This window comes from Muntiacus reevesi, chromosome 4 (assembly GCF_963930625.1).
Source record: "Muntiacus reevesi chromosome 4, mMunRee1.1, whole genome shotgun sequence".
NCBI classification, from domain to species: Eukaryota; Metazoa; Chordata; class Mammalia; order Artiodactyla; family Cervidae; genus Muntiacus; species Muntiacus reevesi.
In genome coordinates, this window is record NC_089252.1 from 76,010,678 (window position 1) to 76,030,744 (window position 20,067).

Here is a 20,067-nt window from a genome sequence, read left to right on the forward strand (position 1 = left end):
TTAGAAATGCAGGATCTCAGCCTCTACTTCACGTCTACTGAATCAGAATCTGAATTTTAATGGGGCTAAGTGGTTAGCATGCATATTACAGTTGAGACGTTCTGCACTGTGAGGGAGGTACCCATATTCCCATTTTATACATATGGGACTGAGCCTCGGAAACGTCACTTGGCCCCAGACCACACAGCTGGTAGATGGTGTAGACAGCGGTTGAGCTGGTATTCATCTGATTTTAGAGCCTGCTATCTGAAGCATGTAGCCTGCCTGCCATAGAGAATAGGAAGTGAAAACAAATACTATGTAGACCAAAAGGACTGACAAAGCTTTGGGCTTGAAGGTAATTTTGAGATTTACTTTATCTGACTTCTCATAGTTTTGGTTAAGAAAAGGGTTTAGACAGATTTTATGGCTTGCATTAATACAAATAGAGAAATGGCAAAACCCACTCTAGATCCTGTGGCTTCTGATTTCCTGCTTGTTCGGTCTCATGACCTAGAGAAGAAACAGAAAAGGAAAGGGAAAGGAAAATTAGCTTGCGTACTTGCGTATGTTCCTCAGTAGACCAGTAGTCTCGCACCACCCTTTACAGATTTCCTGCTGGTGTTTGTAGGTGCTGTGAAAACGTGGAAGTTGTGATCGTGTATTTTCCTTTTGCCTAGGTGTTGTCTGGAGGGTGGAGAAACAGACGTGTCGCATCTACATCAATGAATAGAGAATCCTCTAGGTCTCATGCAGTCTTTACAATTACAATAGAATCAATGGAGAAAAGCCATGAAACTGTGAATATTCGGACCTCCCTTCTCAATCTGGTGGATTTGGCAGGATCTGAAAGGCAAAAGGACACCCATGCAGAAGGCATGAGATTAAAGGTAAGATTGGAATTATGGTCTTCAATTCAAATTGACTGAGAATTAGAAGTCAACACCAAGCTCAGTATTTTGATGGCTACAAAGCATTAAGAAATTGGTTCTATCCTAAAGGTATGGAAATTTTGTTGTAGTGTAGGGACAGTAAACATACAGGGGATATGACAAGTGTCAGGAGCAAGAGTGTTTGAATGCACTGTCACCCAAAAGGGCCAATGGTATGAGTGGTAGCAGGGTTCAGAGGAAGGATATGACATGCCCCTTACTTGGGGGAAGCGTGGGAAAGAAGTCGTTCTTGAGTTAAGGGTTAAGGACTTCATTCTTGGCTAAGGCATTACCAGAGGGTCTCAGTAATATGAATTACTAATGTATATACGTATTGTGGGGTCTTCCCAGGTGGCTCATGGTTAAAGAATCTGCCTGCAGTGCGGATGTGGGTTCGATCCCTGAGTCAGGGAAGATCCCCTGCAGGAGGGTACAGCAACCCACTCCAGTATTCTTGCTTGGAGAATTCCATTGGGTTGAGGAGCCTGGCAGGCTACAGTCCATACAGTCTCAGAGTTGGACACCACTGAAGCGACTGAGCACACATGCATATGTATTGTAACATGTACTGTCAGCAGAATGTGTGGGTTCTCCGTGTTAGGATATTTGGGTGCAGATAGTGAAGTCTCAGAAATGGTAGAGCAGAGTGTGCTGTTTGCCATGAAAGTGAGGATTTGAGCCTCCTGAGCCCTCAGACAGCTTCAGGCTATCTCACATCTGTGTTTCTTTGGTGACATAAAGCAAAGAAAAATAGCATGTGTTCATAATAGGATAAATGCTGGGTCTATTCTAAATGCTTCATATAAAACTATTTAACCTTCCTAAGAATTCTAGGATGTGATACTGTTATCCTTTCTATTTTGAAGAAACAGAAGTAAATTTTCCAGGGGCATGCGATTGAGTTGAGCTGAGATTCAAGCAGTAGTCCAGCTCCATAGACCATGCTCACAACTGTGCCCCTAAACCACTTTTAAGGATGGTAACAGTGGCAGCTCTGAACTCAGTGCATCTTGCTTAGTAATTTCCATTTCTCCTCTCTTTTTTCTATACTCCCATTTCTGCAGACTCAGTTATCAAAAATATGCTGCCTAAAGTAAAAGGTTTAACCCAAACATTTTTCTCCCTAAACTACTCTTTTAAAGAAATTTTAAGTTTACATATAATAAATGTAAATTCTAATTTACATCTGATAAATGTAAATTCTAATTTACAGAATTAGAATGAATGTTCTCTAATATGTTCATTAAGAGCTTCGTGGGACATGGGAGTGAGATGTTAGTTACCATACCTTTATAATGTAACAAACATTTTAACATAAAAAGCTTGAAAAATATGCCTATAATTTACTACTTTAACGTGTTTTCCTCTGTTCTCTTCTTGATTTTATCCCTGCCTATAGGTCAGTTGAAAACTATTACAATCATGAGTTGATAACAGCATTTTTTTCCTTCAGTGATTATTGTGTTTGAATTTGAATAGTATTAGAATTGCAGTGTTTGCCTTAATAGGAAAAGGTTAGGGGACAGTTGAGGACATCTTTTTGCTGAAAAGTTACTTACCCTTAACTAATGTTGTCCTTGTTTTGCCTTTCCATTCAAACTTACCACCCTGCTAGGTATATTTTAATTCAAAATACTAAAAAGAAATAAATGCACCTCAATTTTTGTTCTTTTTCCCTAACACCGTAGGAAGCAGGTAACATAAACCGATCATTGAGCTGCCTGGGCCAGGTGATTACTGCGCTTGTCGATGTGGGTAATGGAAAACAGAGACACATTTGCTACAGAGACTCCAAACTTACCTTCTTACTCCGGGTAAAGTAGATCACTGGGTTCCTGAGCCCCTTTTTTGGTTATGCTCACTATGACATTCTATTTTTTTATGTTCTTCTGCTTTATGGCTTATCACAGGGTATTGAATATAGTTGCCTGTGTTATATAGTAGAATCTTGTTTTTTATCCATCTTATGTATAATAGTTTACATCTGCTATTGCCAAACTCCCAGTCCTTCCCTCCCCCTCCTCCCTCCCCTTTGGCAACAGAGAACAAGTCTGTTCTCTGTGAGTCTGTTTCTGTTTCATAGGTAGGTTTGTTTATGCCATATCTTTTGGTTTCTCCCCTGAAATGTGTACCATTTATATCATTAAACAGGATTCCCTTGGAGGTAATGCCAAAACAGTCATAATTGCAAATGTTCATCCTGGATCTAGGTGTTTTGGTGAAACCCTATCAACACTTAATTTTGCTCAAAGAGCCAAGCTGATTAAAAATAAGGTAAAATACTGAGTATATTGAAGTAAATTAAAAAAATATTGAAGCTTGCAGTATCTCGCTTTTGTAATTGCCCTGAAATTAACATTAGCTTTTATTTATTTCTCTGTTTTGAAAGCCTAACTGTAAGCAAGGTTTCTGTTTTCATCTTTCCTAGCCTTCTGTATAGATCATGTAATTTGAGACCTAGATTAGGTCTTATGGTCATTATTGTTTGGCCTGTCTTTTTCTTAAGGGAAGGGAAAGTTTTTCCTTTGTAATTGGGCTGGAGACTAAATTTATGTTCCTAAACCATGCTAGCAGAGCTGGGTGCTGAGGGTCAGAGGATCCACTATGAAAATAATGTTGATGACCTTGACACACTTTGTCTTTCAAGTTGTCTGTAACTCCAGGGATTCCTTGTTTTTCTTTCTGTACCAGAAGTTTGGGACTTCCCTGGCAGTCCAGTGGTTAAGACTCTGCTTCCACCGCAGGGGATATGGGTTTGATACCTGGTCTGGGAACTAAGATCTCACATGCTGTACAGCATGTCCAAAAAGAGAGAGAGAGGAAAAAAAAAGTTTATTTGATATTCTTTTATATCAGTGGTCCAAAAAGTTTTCATGTAAAGGGTCTAAGTGATAAATAGTTCCAGCTTCTTGAACTGTGGATTGTATGGTCTCTGCCCCAACTACTCATCTCTGCTTTTTTAGTAAGAAAGCAGCTGTAGATGCTGTGTAAACACATGAGCACGGCTGTGGTCAAGCAGCACTTGGCTAACCCCTGGTGCAGACTGTCAAAAGACCAAAGAGGTCCCCACCTGTTTTGGAGAGGTTGGTTGGAGGTCTCTTTGGTTCTAAACAGAAGAATCAAAATGTATATATTGGCAAATTAATTTCCTCTCTCTTTCAAAGGAGACTGTGGTCATTCTTACCCCACAAAATAGACTCCTGATGATCTCATCATGGTAAAAGCAAAGAGGTTCATGATGCCTCTTCCACTGGATAAGTCAGAAGAGTATGGGTCTGGTTATTCATTCATTTTATTGGATTATGATCTCTTTGTGGGATATCTGTAATACAAGGAGGAGAAATCATTAGCATTTCCTAACCCTATCTTTTGGGACTTATTAGAAGTTTTTGGAAAATGGAAAGCTGCAGGGATAATTAGAATTATGACATCACCAATGTGAGATTGTGATGTCATAGTGTATAGGAGTGCCTTGTGTTGAGGCTGTCCTTGAGAAGCAGAACCAACTGGAAATGACTTCTTAACATATGAAATAAGAAATCTAGGAACCTTATACTAGTCACTATCAATGGTGAGTCCTCTGCTGCAGCTTCCCAGGGGAAAGTGACTCAGATACTGGGGACTTAAAAGTGAACAGTCCTTCCCAGTGGGCAGACCCAGCCTAAGAGAGGAACATGGGGAGCTTCGGGCTGTCAGAGATTTCCCCCTCACTCTGAAGTATTGGTATTTGATTTGGTTGGTACTCAGCTCTTGGCTTTTTTTAATTATTATTATTTAAAAAATTTTTTTGGCTCTGCCAAGTCTTAGTTGTGGGATCTAGTTCCCTAATCAGGGAGAGAACCCAGGCCCGCTGCATTGGGAGTACTGAGTCTTAGTCACTGGACCACCAGTGAAGTCCCCATTAGCTCTTGAGTCTTGTTAACACCGTGTGGGTTTTGTGAGACTTTGAACTTCTTAGAAGTCATCTAATAGAAGACATTTCTTTGAAAGAGCGTTTACTGTGATAATAAAACACAAATGGAGTTGTCAAACCACCTCCCCCTTCTATGAGGACTGTTAGGAAGACACAGGGTTGAATTTCTCTGGAGAGGGTAGAGCCAGGGGAGCTCAGGCCAGCCTGCAGCCCCTCACCCCTCTTTAGTGAGCAAAGACAGGGGGAGGTGACACTCAGCGAGGTGTTTGCCCTTCTTCATGGGGTGGGACTGTCAGTCGCAGGAAGGAGCGGTTTTAGGTGAATATACGCTGACCCCAGGAGTGAACTGGGCTTCCCTGATGGCTCAGTTGGTAAAGAATCCACCTGCAATGCAGGAGACCATGGTTCCATCCCTGGGTTGGGAAGATCCCCTGGAGAAGGGATAGGCTACCCACTCCAGTATTCTTGGGCTTCCCTTGTGGCTCAGCTGGTGAAGAATCTGCCTGCAATGCAGGAGACCTGGGTTCAATCCCTGAGTTGGGAAGATCCCTGGGAGAAGAGAAAGGCTACCCATTCCAGTATTCTGACCTAGAGAATTCCATGGACTATATATAGTCCATGGGGTCTCAAAGAGTCATACCCGACTGATTGACTTCCACTTTCACTTCACTTCACTTCAGGAGTGAAGCAGCCCAGCAGGGCCCAGGGCTCCTAAACAGATTAAAGACCTGTTTACTGTTTAGTGGGGCATAGGGAGGGGAGGGAAAGAGTCTCTGGTTCTAGGGTGATGGCACAGGGAAAAGAAGCCTCCCCTCCCCTCCAGCACACCAATTCTGGAAGCCTTCAGACTCTTGGTGAGATGTAAGTGTCAACCTGTTTGGTCTTCATCCCTCCAAACCATACAAACAAATATAAACACAAGAGTATATGACTCAAAAAGCATTCTTTTAATGGTTAAAAAAAAAAATTCTTGAACAGGCAGTGGTAAATGAAGACACACAAGGAAACGTGACCCAGCTCCAAGCTGAAGTGAAGAGACTCAAAGAGCAACTGGCCCAGCTTACCTCAGGGCAGATGCTACCAGAAAGCTTGCACACTGTAGGTAAGATGAGCTCAGTGTCCTTTAAGCTGAACCTAGGTGTGGATGTAGTGTGAGAGCCCTCTGATGACAGGCACAGCACTGTCAACTCTCCAGATTTCCCACGAGTGTCTGTTCCTGTTCATTTCACCTGCATAGAAGCCAGACGTGGTTACCACAGGTACTGAATCTACAGTTACCACAGGTGCTGAGTTCTGTGAGATGTGATGGGAAGGGAGTGTAGAAGTAATTTTGAAAATGCATCCCTAATCTAATAAGTGCTAAAAAAAGAGATACTAGTAAATCTCACTCAGATCCACTTCCAGATTCTGTCATTTGTGTTTACTGAATTGGATATCAGAGACTTACTTTTCTTTAAAGACTAGCTAATTTGTAGACCGAGTTAATTTGAAATTCATCATGTGGTGATGAGAGTCTGATTCTTTTAGAGTAATAGAGAGCAGTCCATCAAAGGCTATTCCAGCTCATTGCTTATTCTTAAGACTTAGATAAAACATTTTTCCTGTTTCCTTTTCTTTTTTACTGGACCCATTACAGACAAAGATGAGACTAACTACATCAAGTATTTCCGAGAGGCAATGTTATTCTTTAAGAAATCTGAACAGGAAAAGAAGGTATGAAATTTTACTATAAAAGGGATTCAAGGTATTTTAGGCTTTCACTGTATGGAACTTTTCTGAGTGAAATAAACGGCAAAAGTCAGTAAAACAAAGGAAGACTGAAACACTTAACTTTGACTTTGCAATTAAATGTGAAGTTAGTGTTTGTTGCTTGGTTTGTGAAAATTTAGGGAAGCCCAGTTATTTTTTTATGTCTAATCAAATTTTGAACTTCTTAAGTCTCTGGTAGAAAAAGTTACGCAATTGGAAGATCTCACCCTCAAAAAAGAAAAATTCATTCAGTCGAATAAAATGATTGTGAAATTCCGAGAGGATCAAATAATGCGCCTGGAAAAGCTCCACAAGGAATCCCGGGGAAGTTTTCTGCCTGAGGAGCAGGACCGTTTGCTGTCGGAATTGAGGGATGAGATTCAAACTCTGCGAGAACAAGTGAGTACATGACATTCATAGTAACTAAATAAAAGAGATTCAGGACAAGTATAAATCAGTCACCAGACTGGTCAGCAAATTCTTGTAATGCAAGAGAAAGTGTTTTAAATGAATTGAACTGACAGTATCATTACAGAATTTAAACACCCCCTCACCCCACCACATGCGTGCACACACACACACACACACCATTTTTCTAAAATAGTAAAACCTGAAGGGAAAAGGGAGGAAGTTGTGATGTTGCTGCTATGGCACTCAGCCCTGGCAGGCTGGGTACAGTTCCTTCTAGGGGGCGGTTGGAGTTATCAGAGTCAGTTTGCAGTTGAGCTCATCGAAGTTTTGTTGTTTTTCCTTTTCCCTGGGAGGATGAATAGTTGACACCAGGCACATCATTAAGAAACAAAGATAATCTCTTATCAGAGTATACATTTTTCAAGAGGTTTTTATGCATTTTCAAACCAGTACAGATATTTTGGCTTTTATTCCTTTTTGTGCACAAAAGACAGCTGACCATATACACTTTTCTGTGCCTCGCCCTTTTCATTTAATATATCTTGAGAGGCATTCCACTGTAGTCAGTAGAGAATTTTCTTATTATTTTCAGTGTGTTAACTGAAGCAGTCTCCTTTGCATGAAGAGTCTGCCACAGGGTACACCCTGTATGCTTATCATCGAAGGTGCCTGGGTGAGTTTCAAGAGTAGATGCAGAAGTTTCAAATTTTCAGACCCAAACGTAGACTTGAGAGTTGTAGGATATGCACATGTTCAGTCTGATCGTAAAAACTGAGGTGCTCTCTAGTGCCTGTGGTGGCCACGGTGTTTTCTGCTGGTTTTCAGGAAAACTTGTTCTCTAAAATGATCACATTTGTAAATATGTCTCTAATTCTTCCATGTCACAGATAGAGCATCACCCCAGAGTGGCAAAATATGCTATGGAAAATCATTCCCTCAGGGAGGAGAACAGAAGACTGAGACTGTTAGAGCCTGTGAAAAGAGCCCACGAAATGGATGCCCAGACCATTGCAATCCTGGAAAAAGCCTTCTTCGAAGTATCTGAAACAGAGAAAAATGACAAAAGTAAGACATGATTGTTGTAAACATGTCTTCTAGGCGCAGGAGGAGTGTTTATAAGGCCCTTGATATGGCGTTGCCCTGAGGGTTTTCACTTTAGCCTCCAGACTTGGTGTGCAAATTTCCTATATACATACTTATTCTTCATGTAGGCGAATACATACCTATGAGCAAGGGAATACCCGTATATCTCTGTCTTGCAGATCTTGATACTTTACATTTTTATTAAATGGAATTTTCCTGTGTAAGTGGAATTTTCCTGTGTTAAGTATTTGAAAAGTGCTTAACTAATGACAGTCTGAATGACTGCAGAGCTGAGATGTTTATCCTCTGGTGAACAACTATGTGGTGTGAGAGATTGGTCAGAGTGGTCAGACTCACGGTCCAGCCAGCTCAGGTTTTGGTCCTGATGTCTTCTGCAGGTCATCTTGCCACTGTCTCTTCTGTTAATTATATAGTAGTTCTTTAAGTTTACTGTTACTCTCTGAAAAGTGGTTTGGTTAGTACTAATCTAACTTATAGGCTTGGCAGCTATTAGTGTTAATGCTATAGGATTTGGTAACTGTCTGTATTTGCTCCATTCTTTGAGTATTTTCGTGGCCTTTTATCATACTCTTGTTTCGGTCCTTGTTTCTTTTTAGGTTGAAATGACTATAATTGAAATGAAGATACTTCTAGTTTTTTTATACTGCAATGATAAAGAAATGTTTTTAAAATTTCCTTTTCCAAGCGTTTTTCCATTCTGTTATTAACAAAAGAATAAAAATTCTTGGAGTATGGCTTGTAGAGAGACCATGATTTTAGATGCAAACTTAAAATCAGGGTTTTTTTGTATTATATAACCTACAGTGCTGTATATTTCGTTGGCCATTTTGGCCTCAGTAGTACCTTAACTTACTATCTTCCAAAAATACTAATGGTAATTTCTGGACCTCACTATCTTCTAAACATCATTCTCTGAACAATTTTTATGTGGTATTTTCCCATACTGAAACTCAGTGGCACTCTCTTCAACAAATTCAGTCATCTAAGGAATTCCTAAAAATTAGTATTTTCTACCTGGTAGATGATACCAAGTTCTTTGAACTGGCTGCCTTTGCTGTTTATCTCCTTTGCTAAAAATTCATTGACTGTTGACACTAACTCATGCAAAATTCAACTGGTGATACTTCTCTATCCAGCAGTGTGGGTGTTACACTTCAGCCATTATTTGTTCCTTTCTCTCTCTCTCTTTTTTTTTTTTTGTTCCTTTCTCTTAATGGAAAAAGTGTTGCTTTAAATATGCCCCTTCATCCTGTTGCTTCACAACTTCACAAAAACAACTTTTAATACTCTTCAACACACTCTGTTGTGTCTTATGTCTCCTCTTGAGTTACAGACTTGTATTTTAGGCTTCGTTTTCCAATGATTTCTCATTTTTCCTCCTTGTGCTTCAAAATTTATACTTGGCAGAGAACTTAGAAATCGTATTCTGTGATTTTCTGTCTTTCAAAGACCAGATTGTGTCCTTATTATCAGGTCAGCAAGGATTCTCCCCTAAAGCTCTGAAAGAGCCGTGTTCGTTAGCAAACACTGAGAAGTTAAAAGCACAACTCCTACAAGTTCACACAGAGCTGAATAATTCAAAGCAAGAGTATGAAGAATTCAAAGAACTAACTAGGTAAAGTATAAATACACATTCATACTTACTGTTTCAATATCCTTTAACGTTGGTTTGTCTAGTGTTTAGCATAGTTAGGATTTTAGTTGAGCATTTACCTTTAATATTCTAATGTAGCTGCTAACCTGTTTTGACATGTAGCAAAAGGGCTTGCATCTTGCTCTTTTTCTTCACTCATTTTTTAAAAACTGAGGTACAATTGACCTAAACTTTTAGTCTTTAATAGTATATTTAGTGAACTAGATGATACAAATCTTTTGAGGGATATACCTATTGAGATGAGTATCTGTTAAACTTATTTGTGAATTTTTTATCTGATCATAAAATTTAAATCATTGCTGTTATGAATTATGTTGGTATTTTTAGAAATTACAGTTTTGTTAGTATTCTTGATATACTGTTTAAAAGAAAACAGGTAAACCACCTTCATGTTATATGTAACTAAGATTAATCCTATTCTAAAAGATAAAGAAACATTTGTTTTAAAAATAATGTATCACATGGAATTGTTGTTGAATTATTTTGGGCTTTTGAGTTGTAGCATACCATTTGCTAGTTGAATACTTTAAACAGTCATCATTCTCTGAACTGTAACCTCACCCAATTGGAAAATGAGGGTAATAATCTGCCAGAGTCTCTGATTAAAGGGATGATTATAAAGTTATGTGAGAGTATGAACTACTCTACAAATGTATGACATTGCTCATTACCTGAAATACTCCATTTTATCTTATCTATTAGAAAAAGGCAGGTGGAATTAGAATCAGAGATTCAGTCCTTGCAAAAAGCAAACCTTAATCTTGAAAACCTTTTGGAAGCAACAAAAGTCTGCAAGCGGCAAGAAGTTTCACAACTGACTAAAATTCATGCTGAAACACTGAAGGTAGGTAATCTAAAGCTTAAATTGGTGGTGTCTAATTTTTCTTTTTTAATATTTATTTATTTGCTGTGCTAGGTGTTACCGCAGCATTCAAACTCTTAGTTGCAGCATGTGGGATGTAGTTCCCCAAGCAGGGAATGAACCTGGGCCCTTTGCATTGAGAGGGCTGACCTTTAGCCTCTGGACTACCAGGGATGTCCCTGCTATTTTATTTTTAAGTGGCATGACCTCTGGGTTTACCTTTTTTAAAAAATCAAGCTTACTTTCCTCACTAATTTGAACTTTCCATATATAAATTGTTCTATTTCTGGACTTTATATTTTCTTCCAGTGTTCTGACTGTTCACATGATAATGATGCATTGCTTTAATGACCATACCCTTTTATTTTTATATTGACCAGGGAAGTCTTCCTAAATTGTTCTTTTTAGTAGTGACTTATTGCACATTAATTTTTTTGTATGAAGTTTTTGTATTGTCTTATCAAGTTTTATTTTTAAAAACTTATGGCAGTTTTGCCTGAGACTGCTTTGAATTGATAAATTTATTTCCACATGGGCCTTTCTTCTGTGCTGGCTTTCAAGGATATTTTTTCTTTTCTCTTGATGAATAGAATTGTAATTTTATCCTCTATTCACACACTTACTAAATAAGTTATTCTTTTCATGTGTGCTAATGTTGTTTTCCTAATAATTTTTTGCTGCAGATCATAACAACACCAACCAAGACTTACCAACTTTGGTCTCGACCACTACCAAAGTTCAGCCCTGAACTGGAGAGCTTTGGCTCTGCGCAAACCCAGAGTTCTAGCAACTTGGATAATGATATCTTAAATGAACCAGTGCCTCCTGAGATGAGTGAGCAAGCTTTTGAAGCCATTTCCGAAGAGCTGAGAATGGTACAGGTAATGCTCAGTTTTAGAAAGAAATAGACTTTCACCTCAATAAATTTTCTTTATCATTTTAACTCTTGCTAATAATCTGCAGTGTTTGAACCTGTTTAGTATCAAAATCATATCTTTTTAAGGATGTAAGGTCCTTGGGTTAGAAATCAGCCTACTCTTGTTCTTTTAATCCACCTGGCAGCATTTAGCAAGTCACTTTCCGCTCTCCTTGGGGTTTGGTTCTCTTGCGTATAAAAAGACCAGTTTGCCTCTAGCTTCTAGTTCTGTTGCAGGAAGGGGGACGCCTTCCAGGGCCCGAAACTGGGCTCTTGTCTAACACTCGGAAATGAATTGTCCGAGGAGACACATGCTGACAAAGCAAGAGATTTTATTGGGAAAGGGCACCCGGGTGGAGAGCAGGAGGGTAAGGGAACCCAGGAGAACTGCTCTGCCGCGTGGCTCGCAGTCTTGGGTTTTATGGTGATGGGATTCATTTCCGGGTGGTCTTTGACCAATCATTCTAATTCAGAGTCTTTCCTGGTGGCGCACGCATCGCTCAGCCAAGGTGGATACTAGCAAGAGGGATTCTGGGAAGTGGACGGACAGGTAGTGTCTCCTTTCGATCCTTCCCGAACTCTTCCGGCTGGTGGTGGCTTATTAGTTCCGTATTCCTTATCAGGATCTCCTGTCATAAAACAACTCATGCAAATGGTTACTATGGTGCCTGGCCAGGGTGGGCGGTTTCAGTCAGTGTGTTTTCCCTAACAGTTCCAGAACTGATTTATAAGACAGACTGTTATATATGCTAAAGAAGATGAAATAGTTGGAAAGAATCTTATGATAGTTCAAATTTTAGACAGCTTTCTGTATATTTGAAATAATGCATGAAGTTTGTTTACCTCAAAATTCAGTGATTTATTTTTTGTACAAGTTTTTCTACTGTCTAGTAAAACTTGAAGCTACATCACCGCAAGTTCTGAAAGTTTACCTTTCACAGACATGGAGGCCTTTCTGGTGAGGTCACTCGATATAGGCATGAGGAAGCAACAAAGAAGTCTTAAGATGGCTCTGATTTATTTATTTTTTTTAAGATGGCTCTGATTTAGTTGTTGATTTTAGTTTAATCGCTTCTTTCCTTTGTGCTTCAAATTACCGACTTTGACAGGCCATGAGTATAATTCTGAACCATGAGAAATCATCAATATAGTCTGTTTTTTGACTCCATACTGGCTTTTGATACCTTTGTCCATATGAGGTTTTGCATTGTGTATTTTTTAATGCAGGAGAAATGGTGGAATGTTTGAGATGTTCATTAAAAGAATTTCTGACCCCTGAAGTTCTTGTGTTGCAGGAACAAATGAGTGCCCTTCAAGTCAGGTTGGATGAAGAAGAGCATAAAAATGTAAAGCTTCAGCAGCAGATTGACAAACTGGAACATCATTCTACTCAGATGCAGGAGGTGAGATTGCAAGCATGGCCTCAGAAAATGTCTGAACCTCAAAGTAAGAACCTGTCAGGAAGGAAGTGACTTAGGAAGCTTGGGTCACAATCTATTTGAGTTGTATTCCCTTACTTTGTTGTTTCAGTGACTCCTCTGATAAGGAGACACACACCCCTAGTCTGAATTTAAAACTGCATTTGAAAAACAGAAACAAAGTGATTATTTGGTTTGTGTTTTAGCTTATCAGTATTCCTCTTCCAGTAAATTGGTCTCTTTCCCAAAGCTTTTCTCATCAGAAAGAACTGATTGGACCAAACAGCAGCTGGAGCATCTCTCTCAGTTGAATATCCTTGAAAAGCAGCTTCAAGACACACAGACCAAGAATGACTGTGAGTCTGAACACTGGGAGCTTCCTAATCTAAATGCTGTAATTCAGTAACTTTTTACTGATATGGCTTAGTGGTGTGTCTGTGTTTTCAGTTGGTTGGTCCTGTTTGTTTTAAATTGGACTAGATGAGTAATAGTAATATAAAGGGTCATTTTCTCCAAGACTGCTCTCAAAACAATGGTACAACTGTTTGCTTCAAGTTTTAAGACCACTTTGAAAATGCAGCGTCTTAAATGCATATGATGAATGTTTTAAGAATTTTAGTAATGACAAAAAAAGCTGAATTATAAATTTGTATATATTTGTAGATATGGGAATGTCATTTAATTTCCAGTTTTTCCAGTTTATGTCTCCTTTTATCAGAGTATTTACAGTAGTTTACTAAGACAAAAAAGAGAGTCATTCTCTTTTGTTTGATCTATTAAAAAGTTGCCCAGTTTTAAAATCTCTTGCGTTTTTTTCTTATATTAAGAATTTTGATGCACATTCTACAGGAGAAATGTAGAAAAATCAAATGACCTACATGTGAGGGTCAGATACTAACTTTTTTGGGGGTAGGAATATATCAAAATTCGGGCTTTCCTGGTGGCTCAGTGGTAAAGAGTCCACCTGCCAATGCAGGTGATGCAGGTTCGCTCCCTGGATCAGGAAGATCCCCTGGAGAAGGAAATGGCAACCCACTGCAGTATTCTTGCCTGGAGAATTCCATGGACAGAGGAGCCTGGCCCTCTACAGTCCATGGGGTCTCAAGAGTTGGATACAACTTAGCAACTAAAACAACAACATACCAAAGTCCATGGGTGAGGGAGAGGAAGAAAATAGAAACCTCAGTGTTCCTGGATACCGCCCACTCAGTAGTTCAACATTTTTACACTCAAAATGGTCTCTTAAGCTGGTTTTTGCTGATTGTGTGAAGGGTACCTATCAAATTTATTTGCCTATTGTGTAAAAACGCATGTGACAAAAAGCCTGTTAAGATTTATTTTGTGTTTCTTTGTTTTTAGTTTTGAAAAGTGAGGTACATGACCTGCGAGTCGTTCTTCATTCTGCAGACAAGGAGCTTTCTTCGGTGAAACTGGAGTACAGTTTATTCAGAGAGAGTCAGGAGAAAGAACTCAACAGCCTTTCCGAAAGACACATGCAGGTCCAGCTTCAACTGGATCATGTCAGGTAGAGTTGTTCTGTTCTGCTTTCAAGTTGCCTGATTGGCTTGTCACCTAGGACTACTTAAAGCACAAGCGCTGTTTACCCAACTCAGGCTTTAAAAGATTCAGGGGTAATTTATTGGGACTTCCCTGGCTGTCCAGTGGTTAGGACTCTGCTTTCATTGCCGAGGGCCCAGGATTGACACCTGGTAAGGGAACTAAGACCCAGCAATCTGTTCCAGGTGGGGCCCAGCATGTGGGGCCACAGGGGGGAAAAATGGTAATTTATTGATACTGGGAAACCCCAGAGGTGATTTTGGTTTCAGGGACAGACTAGATTGAGTCTCAAACAATATTGTCAGTATGCACTCCCTTCTCTCCCCACCGCCCCTGCCAAGCTTTTCTTCCTCTCTTCCTCCCTCCTTCAGTGCTCTGTTTCCCTCTGTGTATTGTCCTCATTCTCTTCTGCTGTTGAGAAGCTTCCTCTTTTTGACAGGAAACTGACTGCCTCAGACAGCTCCATCTTCTGTCTTCTGGTGTAACAATCCCTGCAAAGAAATAGTGTCTCCCAATTACCATATATCAATCCCAGAGAAAATTGCGGTTATTCTTGCTAGAGTCACCTGCTTACTTTTGGACCAGTCATTTACCAAGGGTTGGCCCAGCCTGGGTGATGTGCCTGTTCCCTCTCGAGAGGGAAGGGTGTGCTCTTCCTGGACAGTGCAAGGTAGACCAGATCAGTAGTAGTCCCCGTTGTCCGCCGGAATGCCAGAGGCTGGCTGGTTAGTCAAGTGCTGGTCATCCTGAAACAAAGTAATCTTAAAGATGTAAACTGCTTGTTTCCACTGTTTTTTTTTCTTACTAATTTCAGCCTTTTGTAAAATATAACTTAAAACTATCCTATGATTTTGATGCTACTTCCTGAGTATGCCAGTAATTTAATAGTGGACATTTTGATCATGATACTCTGAGTGTGATATGAGTGTGACTCCTCACTCTAGAAAGGCTGCTAATAGACAACCTTGAATTGAATTTTTATAGACTTTCCAAAGACTAAAATTTGTAATGCTTGAGTGGTTTCTGAATATACAATAAGGAATTAAAAATAGAGGACAGAAACTTGAGGCCTGCAGGCCAAATCATCCATAGACATGTTTTTGTTGGACCTGACCAGTGTGGTCTGTTTTTTTAATTTCTTTCTTTCTTTCTTTCTTTTTTTTTTTTAATTTTTTGGTCACGCTGCATGGCACGTGGGATCTTAGTTTCCCAACCAAGGATTGCAGCTCAGAGTCCAAACCCGTGGGCCCAGGAAAGTTCCCCAGTGTGACTTTAAAAAAAATAAAAGCATAACATTTTAAAAATTGAGATCTTTCCTATAAATATCCAAAAATCCAACAAGGGGGTGGCTCTGGGCCCACTTTCTTGCCTGGCAGCCGTCCTTTAGTGCAGGGGGACCCTGTGCTGAGTTAGCGCAACCTCCGCCCCCCCTGCACCATCCGCCAGCACCAAGGCTGGTGATCAGTGGCCATTTATCAACACTGGTGCACCGTTCCTTTTTCTCAGACTTGGCATTTGTTTTGAACATCTAAATCACAAAATGTTATCTTGGCTCTGTCGTCAGTGAATTTTGTGTGATCTTTTTGCAGTCAATGTGTTGTACATTGAGTATGTCACTTATTGAGCTGTGTAAATACCATCATGGCTCTCACAGGTTGTTGAGACCTCAGAGTGAGACAGCATAACTGCCATATATTTCTTGAATTATTTTATCTGTTTTATGTATACAATTTGTATCATAAACACATATGTTCCTCTTCCCTACCATGTATGTTCTTTAGCAATTTATAGTTTGCTGCTTCTGCTCTGCTTGGAGTTCATGGAAGCAGATAGTTCTAGGTCTGTTAGCCTTCTGTATACAAGCTGGGATATCTGTTTTGAGTGGTCCAGAGATCAGTTCATTGTTTACCAGTTCTTGTATGAACTCTTGATGTTTGAGCATGTCACAGTATGTTGTGAAGCAGAATAAGAGGGTGAAAACCTAAAAAGCAGTAAATAATAATCGTGTGACTTAAAAAAATAGTTCTATCCTGAAGGAATTTACTCTTTTTGTTCAGGACCAAGCCACATTTGCCATCTTGAAGAGTCTTCCTGGAGTTGGAGAATATGTGCTGAGTGAATAGAGTTGAGCTAGCAACAAAATTAAGTCAGTGGCCAGTCTTTGGCTTACAAAGGGGTTAGGTCTGGACCTCCCTGAATGAGTCTCATCACTCGAAATTACCAATCAATTAAGCATATCTGGTTGACTCCATGGGAGAAAGAATGAGGAAATAGGCGGCTGCAGGCTGACACACTCACCCTGTCTTCTCCATCTCCCTCACACTAATGTTTGTACATCATGACCATTTCACACAAGTCTGAGAAGCTTTATTATCAGTCAGGCTTCTGTAAGTTGGGAATGGTCTGTAAATGGGATCAGTGAACTGCAGATAAATCTGACGAGCAGAACTACATTTAACATCTCTATTTACATTTGTAAAAATGTTTTCCTGATAAAGATTAGAAAATGAAAAGCTGCTTGAGAGCAAAACCTGCCTACAGGATTCCTATGACAACTTACAAGAAGTAATGAAGTTTGAAATTGACCAACTTTCAAAAAGCCTCCAAAACTGCAAAAAAGAAAATGAAACTCTGAAATCTGATCTGAATGTAAGTTAAGAAAGGTACTGGGTATTGATGAATTTGTGCTGGATGTGTGACTATTTGACTTCTTCCTAACTTGCGTAATGGCCCATTGTGGCTACCACCTGGAAGGTATTCCGTGTGCTTGTTGACTACACGTTAAAATCTAATATAACATTGTCTTTTAGAATTTGATGGAGCTTTTTGAGGCAGAAAAAGAACGCAATAACAAATTATTATTACAATTTGAAGAAGATAAAGAAAACAGTTCTAAGTGAGTGCTATTTATCTTTCCCATGGTTGACTAGAATATCATTTACTACTACATTCTTTGTCTTGTGGGGTCTTTTTTTTTATTGCTATAGCCTGTTAGGTTATTTTCTTTTTTTAATTTCAAAGTGAATATCAGATTCTTTGGTATAAATAGCTATGTAGAGAAACTTAATTTTTCAAAACATTTAGTAACTGTCTACAGTATTTTTTAAATGAATAGCAATTGATGGTGATCAGAACTTGGGACCTTCTGTAAATAAATCATGGTATTTATTATTGGAAGATGGCAACTGGTTTATTTCTACTATAAACCAGTAGAAATGATTTCTGCTCTTTTCTACTATTCTTTCTCTCTCTCTTCCTTTATTCTTCTGGTCCTTAATATGAATGCCGTTGTCTTTCTTCCCTCTCTCAGAGTCCTTCTCCTTGGTGATCTCTCTCAGTCTCTTCGTTTCAGCCAACAGTAGGATAATTACTCTAGTAAGAAGAAGTTGTGTTAGTTTATTCAGCAGATACTTATAAAGTTCTTACTGTGAGACAGATTCTTTTCTAGTTCCTGGTATACAGTAGTGACTTTTATCTATTTGGGAAAGACAGTTAACATTTAGTCTTTCATTCAGATGCTTAGTGATAGCCAGCAAGCCAGGAACTATTCTAGTAAATGCCAGGACATTTAGAGATAAGACAATGAACAAAATATCCCCACCCTTAGGAGATTTAAATGAGAGATAGGTGATAAATAAATGCTTCATGTTATGTTAGGGAGTCCTAAGTACCCTGGAGAAAAATAAACTGTCCTGGCACAAACTGGGTCCTCGTTAAATAACTACTGAAGAAACTAGTTCAAATTTCTGATCCTAGTGCAATGCAATTCCTAACACTGTGTAGGAAGTTCAGTTGCATTGAATGTCTTTTTCCTGAATGGACTCAGTTCCTGTTTCCATTGAATGAGTCATGACTAAAAGATAATTCTTCTTTTCCAGAGAAATCTTAGAAGTACTTGAAGCTGTACGTCAGGAGAAACAGAAAGAGAAGGCCAAGTGTGAGCAGCAGGTGAATATCCTCTACTCTTAACTATGAAATGTGAAGTTTATAACTTTTATTCCTGATATCGAAATAAGTTTGTTATAAAAACTGTTCCAGGTTTCAGATATTGAATATTGATAATAAAAAGATGGAGTTGGTTGTATTATTTTCAGCTCTTGTTTTTCTAACCCCCAGATGGCTGTAATATTAATTTGTTGGTGGTTTCCTGATGGAGACCACAAAATCATTGTCTTTTGGCTCAACTTTTTGTTTTCAAATATTACACCTTAGTGTACACTGTTTAATACAAAAAGCAGATTTCAACTCCTTTTTTTTTGTTTTTTTTTTTAATATATATGCATGGTTAACTTTATGTAATTTAATTCTCTTTCTAAAAATATTAATTTCCCCCCCATAGATGGCAAAAGTACAGAAACTAGAAGAGAGTTTGTGTGCTACTGAAAAACTAATCAGTTCTCTGGAGAAGTCTAGAGATACTGACAAGGTAGGTAGAGGTTGAAATTATAGCCCCCTGTGTATTCCTTATAAATGCTCCCTTCACATTGTGGTTTCCTGCTTCCAAGGGTAGCCAGCATTTCTGTATGTATTTAGGCTGTGCTCATCTTCCAAAGTTCCTGGACAATGAGGTCTTTTAAGTGAACTTTCCTCATAACTTGAAGTGCCAACTGTTAAGTCACAACTGCAGTGTTTCTAAAACACATCTCTACCCCCTTTAACTAAGATGCCATTAATGCAGCCTTTTCCCACTGATTGTCAGTCCCCTGATATGAATACTCAAATCCCTGGTGTTGGCTTTAACTAGAAAATGTATGCCTGAACATGTAATTAGATATACATTCCTTTTTTGTCTAGCTCTTATTCATTCATAAAACCAATGCAAATGATGAAAATATTAGAAAAGCATTAAAATATAAATTGATAATATCATGTGATGATATTAATATTGTAATGTGATACATGATATTCTGCTAAAATAAAATTGACTTCTGTTGTCCTTTGGAAAGGTAAACTATTTATCATTAAAGAATGATCTCTTTGCTGTCACTCGGTATGAAGATACCTTTCTGTCCTTGTCAGGAAGTTGTAACTGACCTCATGAGCCAGATCCAGGAGCTAAGAACCTCAGTCTCTGAGAAAACAGAAACCATAGACACCCTGAGGCAAGAACTGGAGGACATCAACGTAAGTTCTTTCGCCAGCAAGATATTAAAATTGAGCACAAGACACAGTTCAAAGACTCAAAAGGTTAACAGATGCTTCACACAAAAGCAAGGTTCTGTGTTCACCCAGGTTTGGAAATATGTATTGGTGAAAGCTCAGCGTGCTTGGGTATCTGCAGAACCTGCAGAACCTTTAGTATGTTGACATGCTGTGTGCTTCTCAGGAAGGCAAAATCACTTGTAGTATTTTTCAGACCTCACTGACCTGAAGAGAGTACATTCTCTGCACATTAGGGAATTGCTGATCCAGACCAGATCAGAAACAGATTGGCTATTGTCTCTGATGGTTAAGGGTATGTGGTGTTCCTTAATTGCTTAAAAGAAATTAATAGCATATTTTAGTGATGTGCAGAAATGTCAGTGATTTAAAAAATGAGTTTGTTTTTCTATTATTGGACTTTATAACTTCC

General features: G+C 39.0%; 1 protein-coding gene across 2 annotated transcripts in view; it reads left to right on the forward strand.

Moving 5' to 3' along the window:
- KIF15 (kinesin family member 15) overlaps positions 1-20,067 on the forward strand; it is a 55,171-nt gene that overhangs the window by 20,112 nt on the left and 14,992 nt on the right. Inside the window, exons 8-25 of one of the 2 annotated variants that reach the window (XM_065933152.1) lie at positions 660-869; positions 2,600-2,725; positions 3,063-3,185; positions 5,803-5,926; positions 6,461-6,537; positions 6,763-6,972; positions 7,872-8,049; positions 9,538-9,703; positions 10,445-10,586; positions 11,288-11,485; positions 12,816-12,923; positions 13,189-13,294; positions 14,298-14,463; positions 16,994-17,144; positions 17,306-17,391; positions 18,374-18,443; positions 18,835-18,921; positions 19,515-19,619. In XM_065933152.1, coding sequence (XP_065789224.1) covers positions 660-869; positions 2,600-2,725; positions 3,063-3,185; positions 5,803-5,926; positions 6,461-6,537; positions 6,763-6,972; positions 7,872-8,049; positions 9,538-9,703; positions 10,445-10,586; positions 11,288-11,485; positions 12,816-12,923; positions 13,189-13,294; positions 14,298-14,463; positions 16,994-17,144; positions 17,306-17,391; positions 18,374-18,443; positions 18,835-18,921; positions 19,515-19,619 — 2,433 coding nt within the window. The remainder of the gene's footprint in view (positions 1-659; positions 870-2,599; positions 2,726-3,062; positions 3,186-5,802; positions 5,927-6,460; positions 6,538-6,762; positions 6,973-7,871; positions 8,050-9,537; positions 9,704-10,444; positions 10,587-11,287; positions 11,486-12,815; positions 12,924-13,188; positions 13,295-14,297; positions 14,464-16,993; positions 17,145-17,305; positions 17,392-18,373; positions 18,444-18,834; positions 18,922-19,514; positions 19,620-20,067) is intronic. The other variant, XM_065933153.1, reaches the window with a different exon arrangement.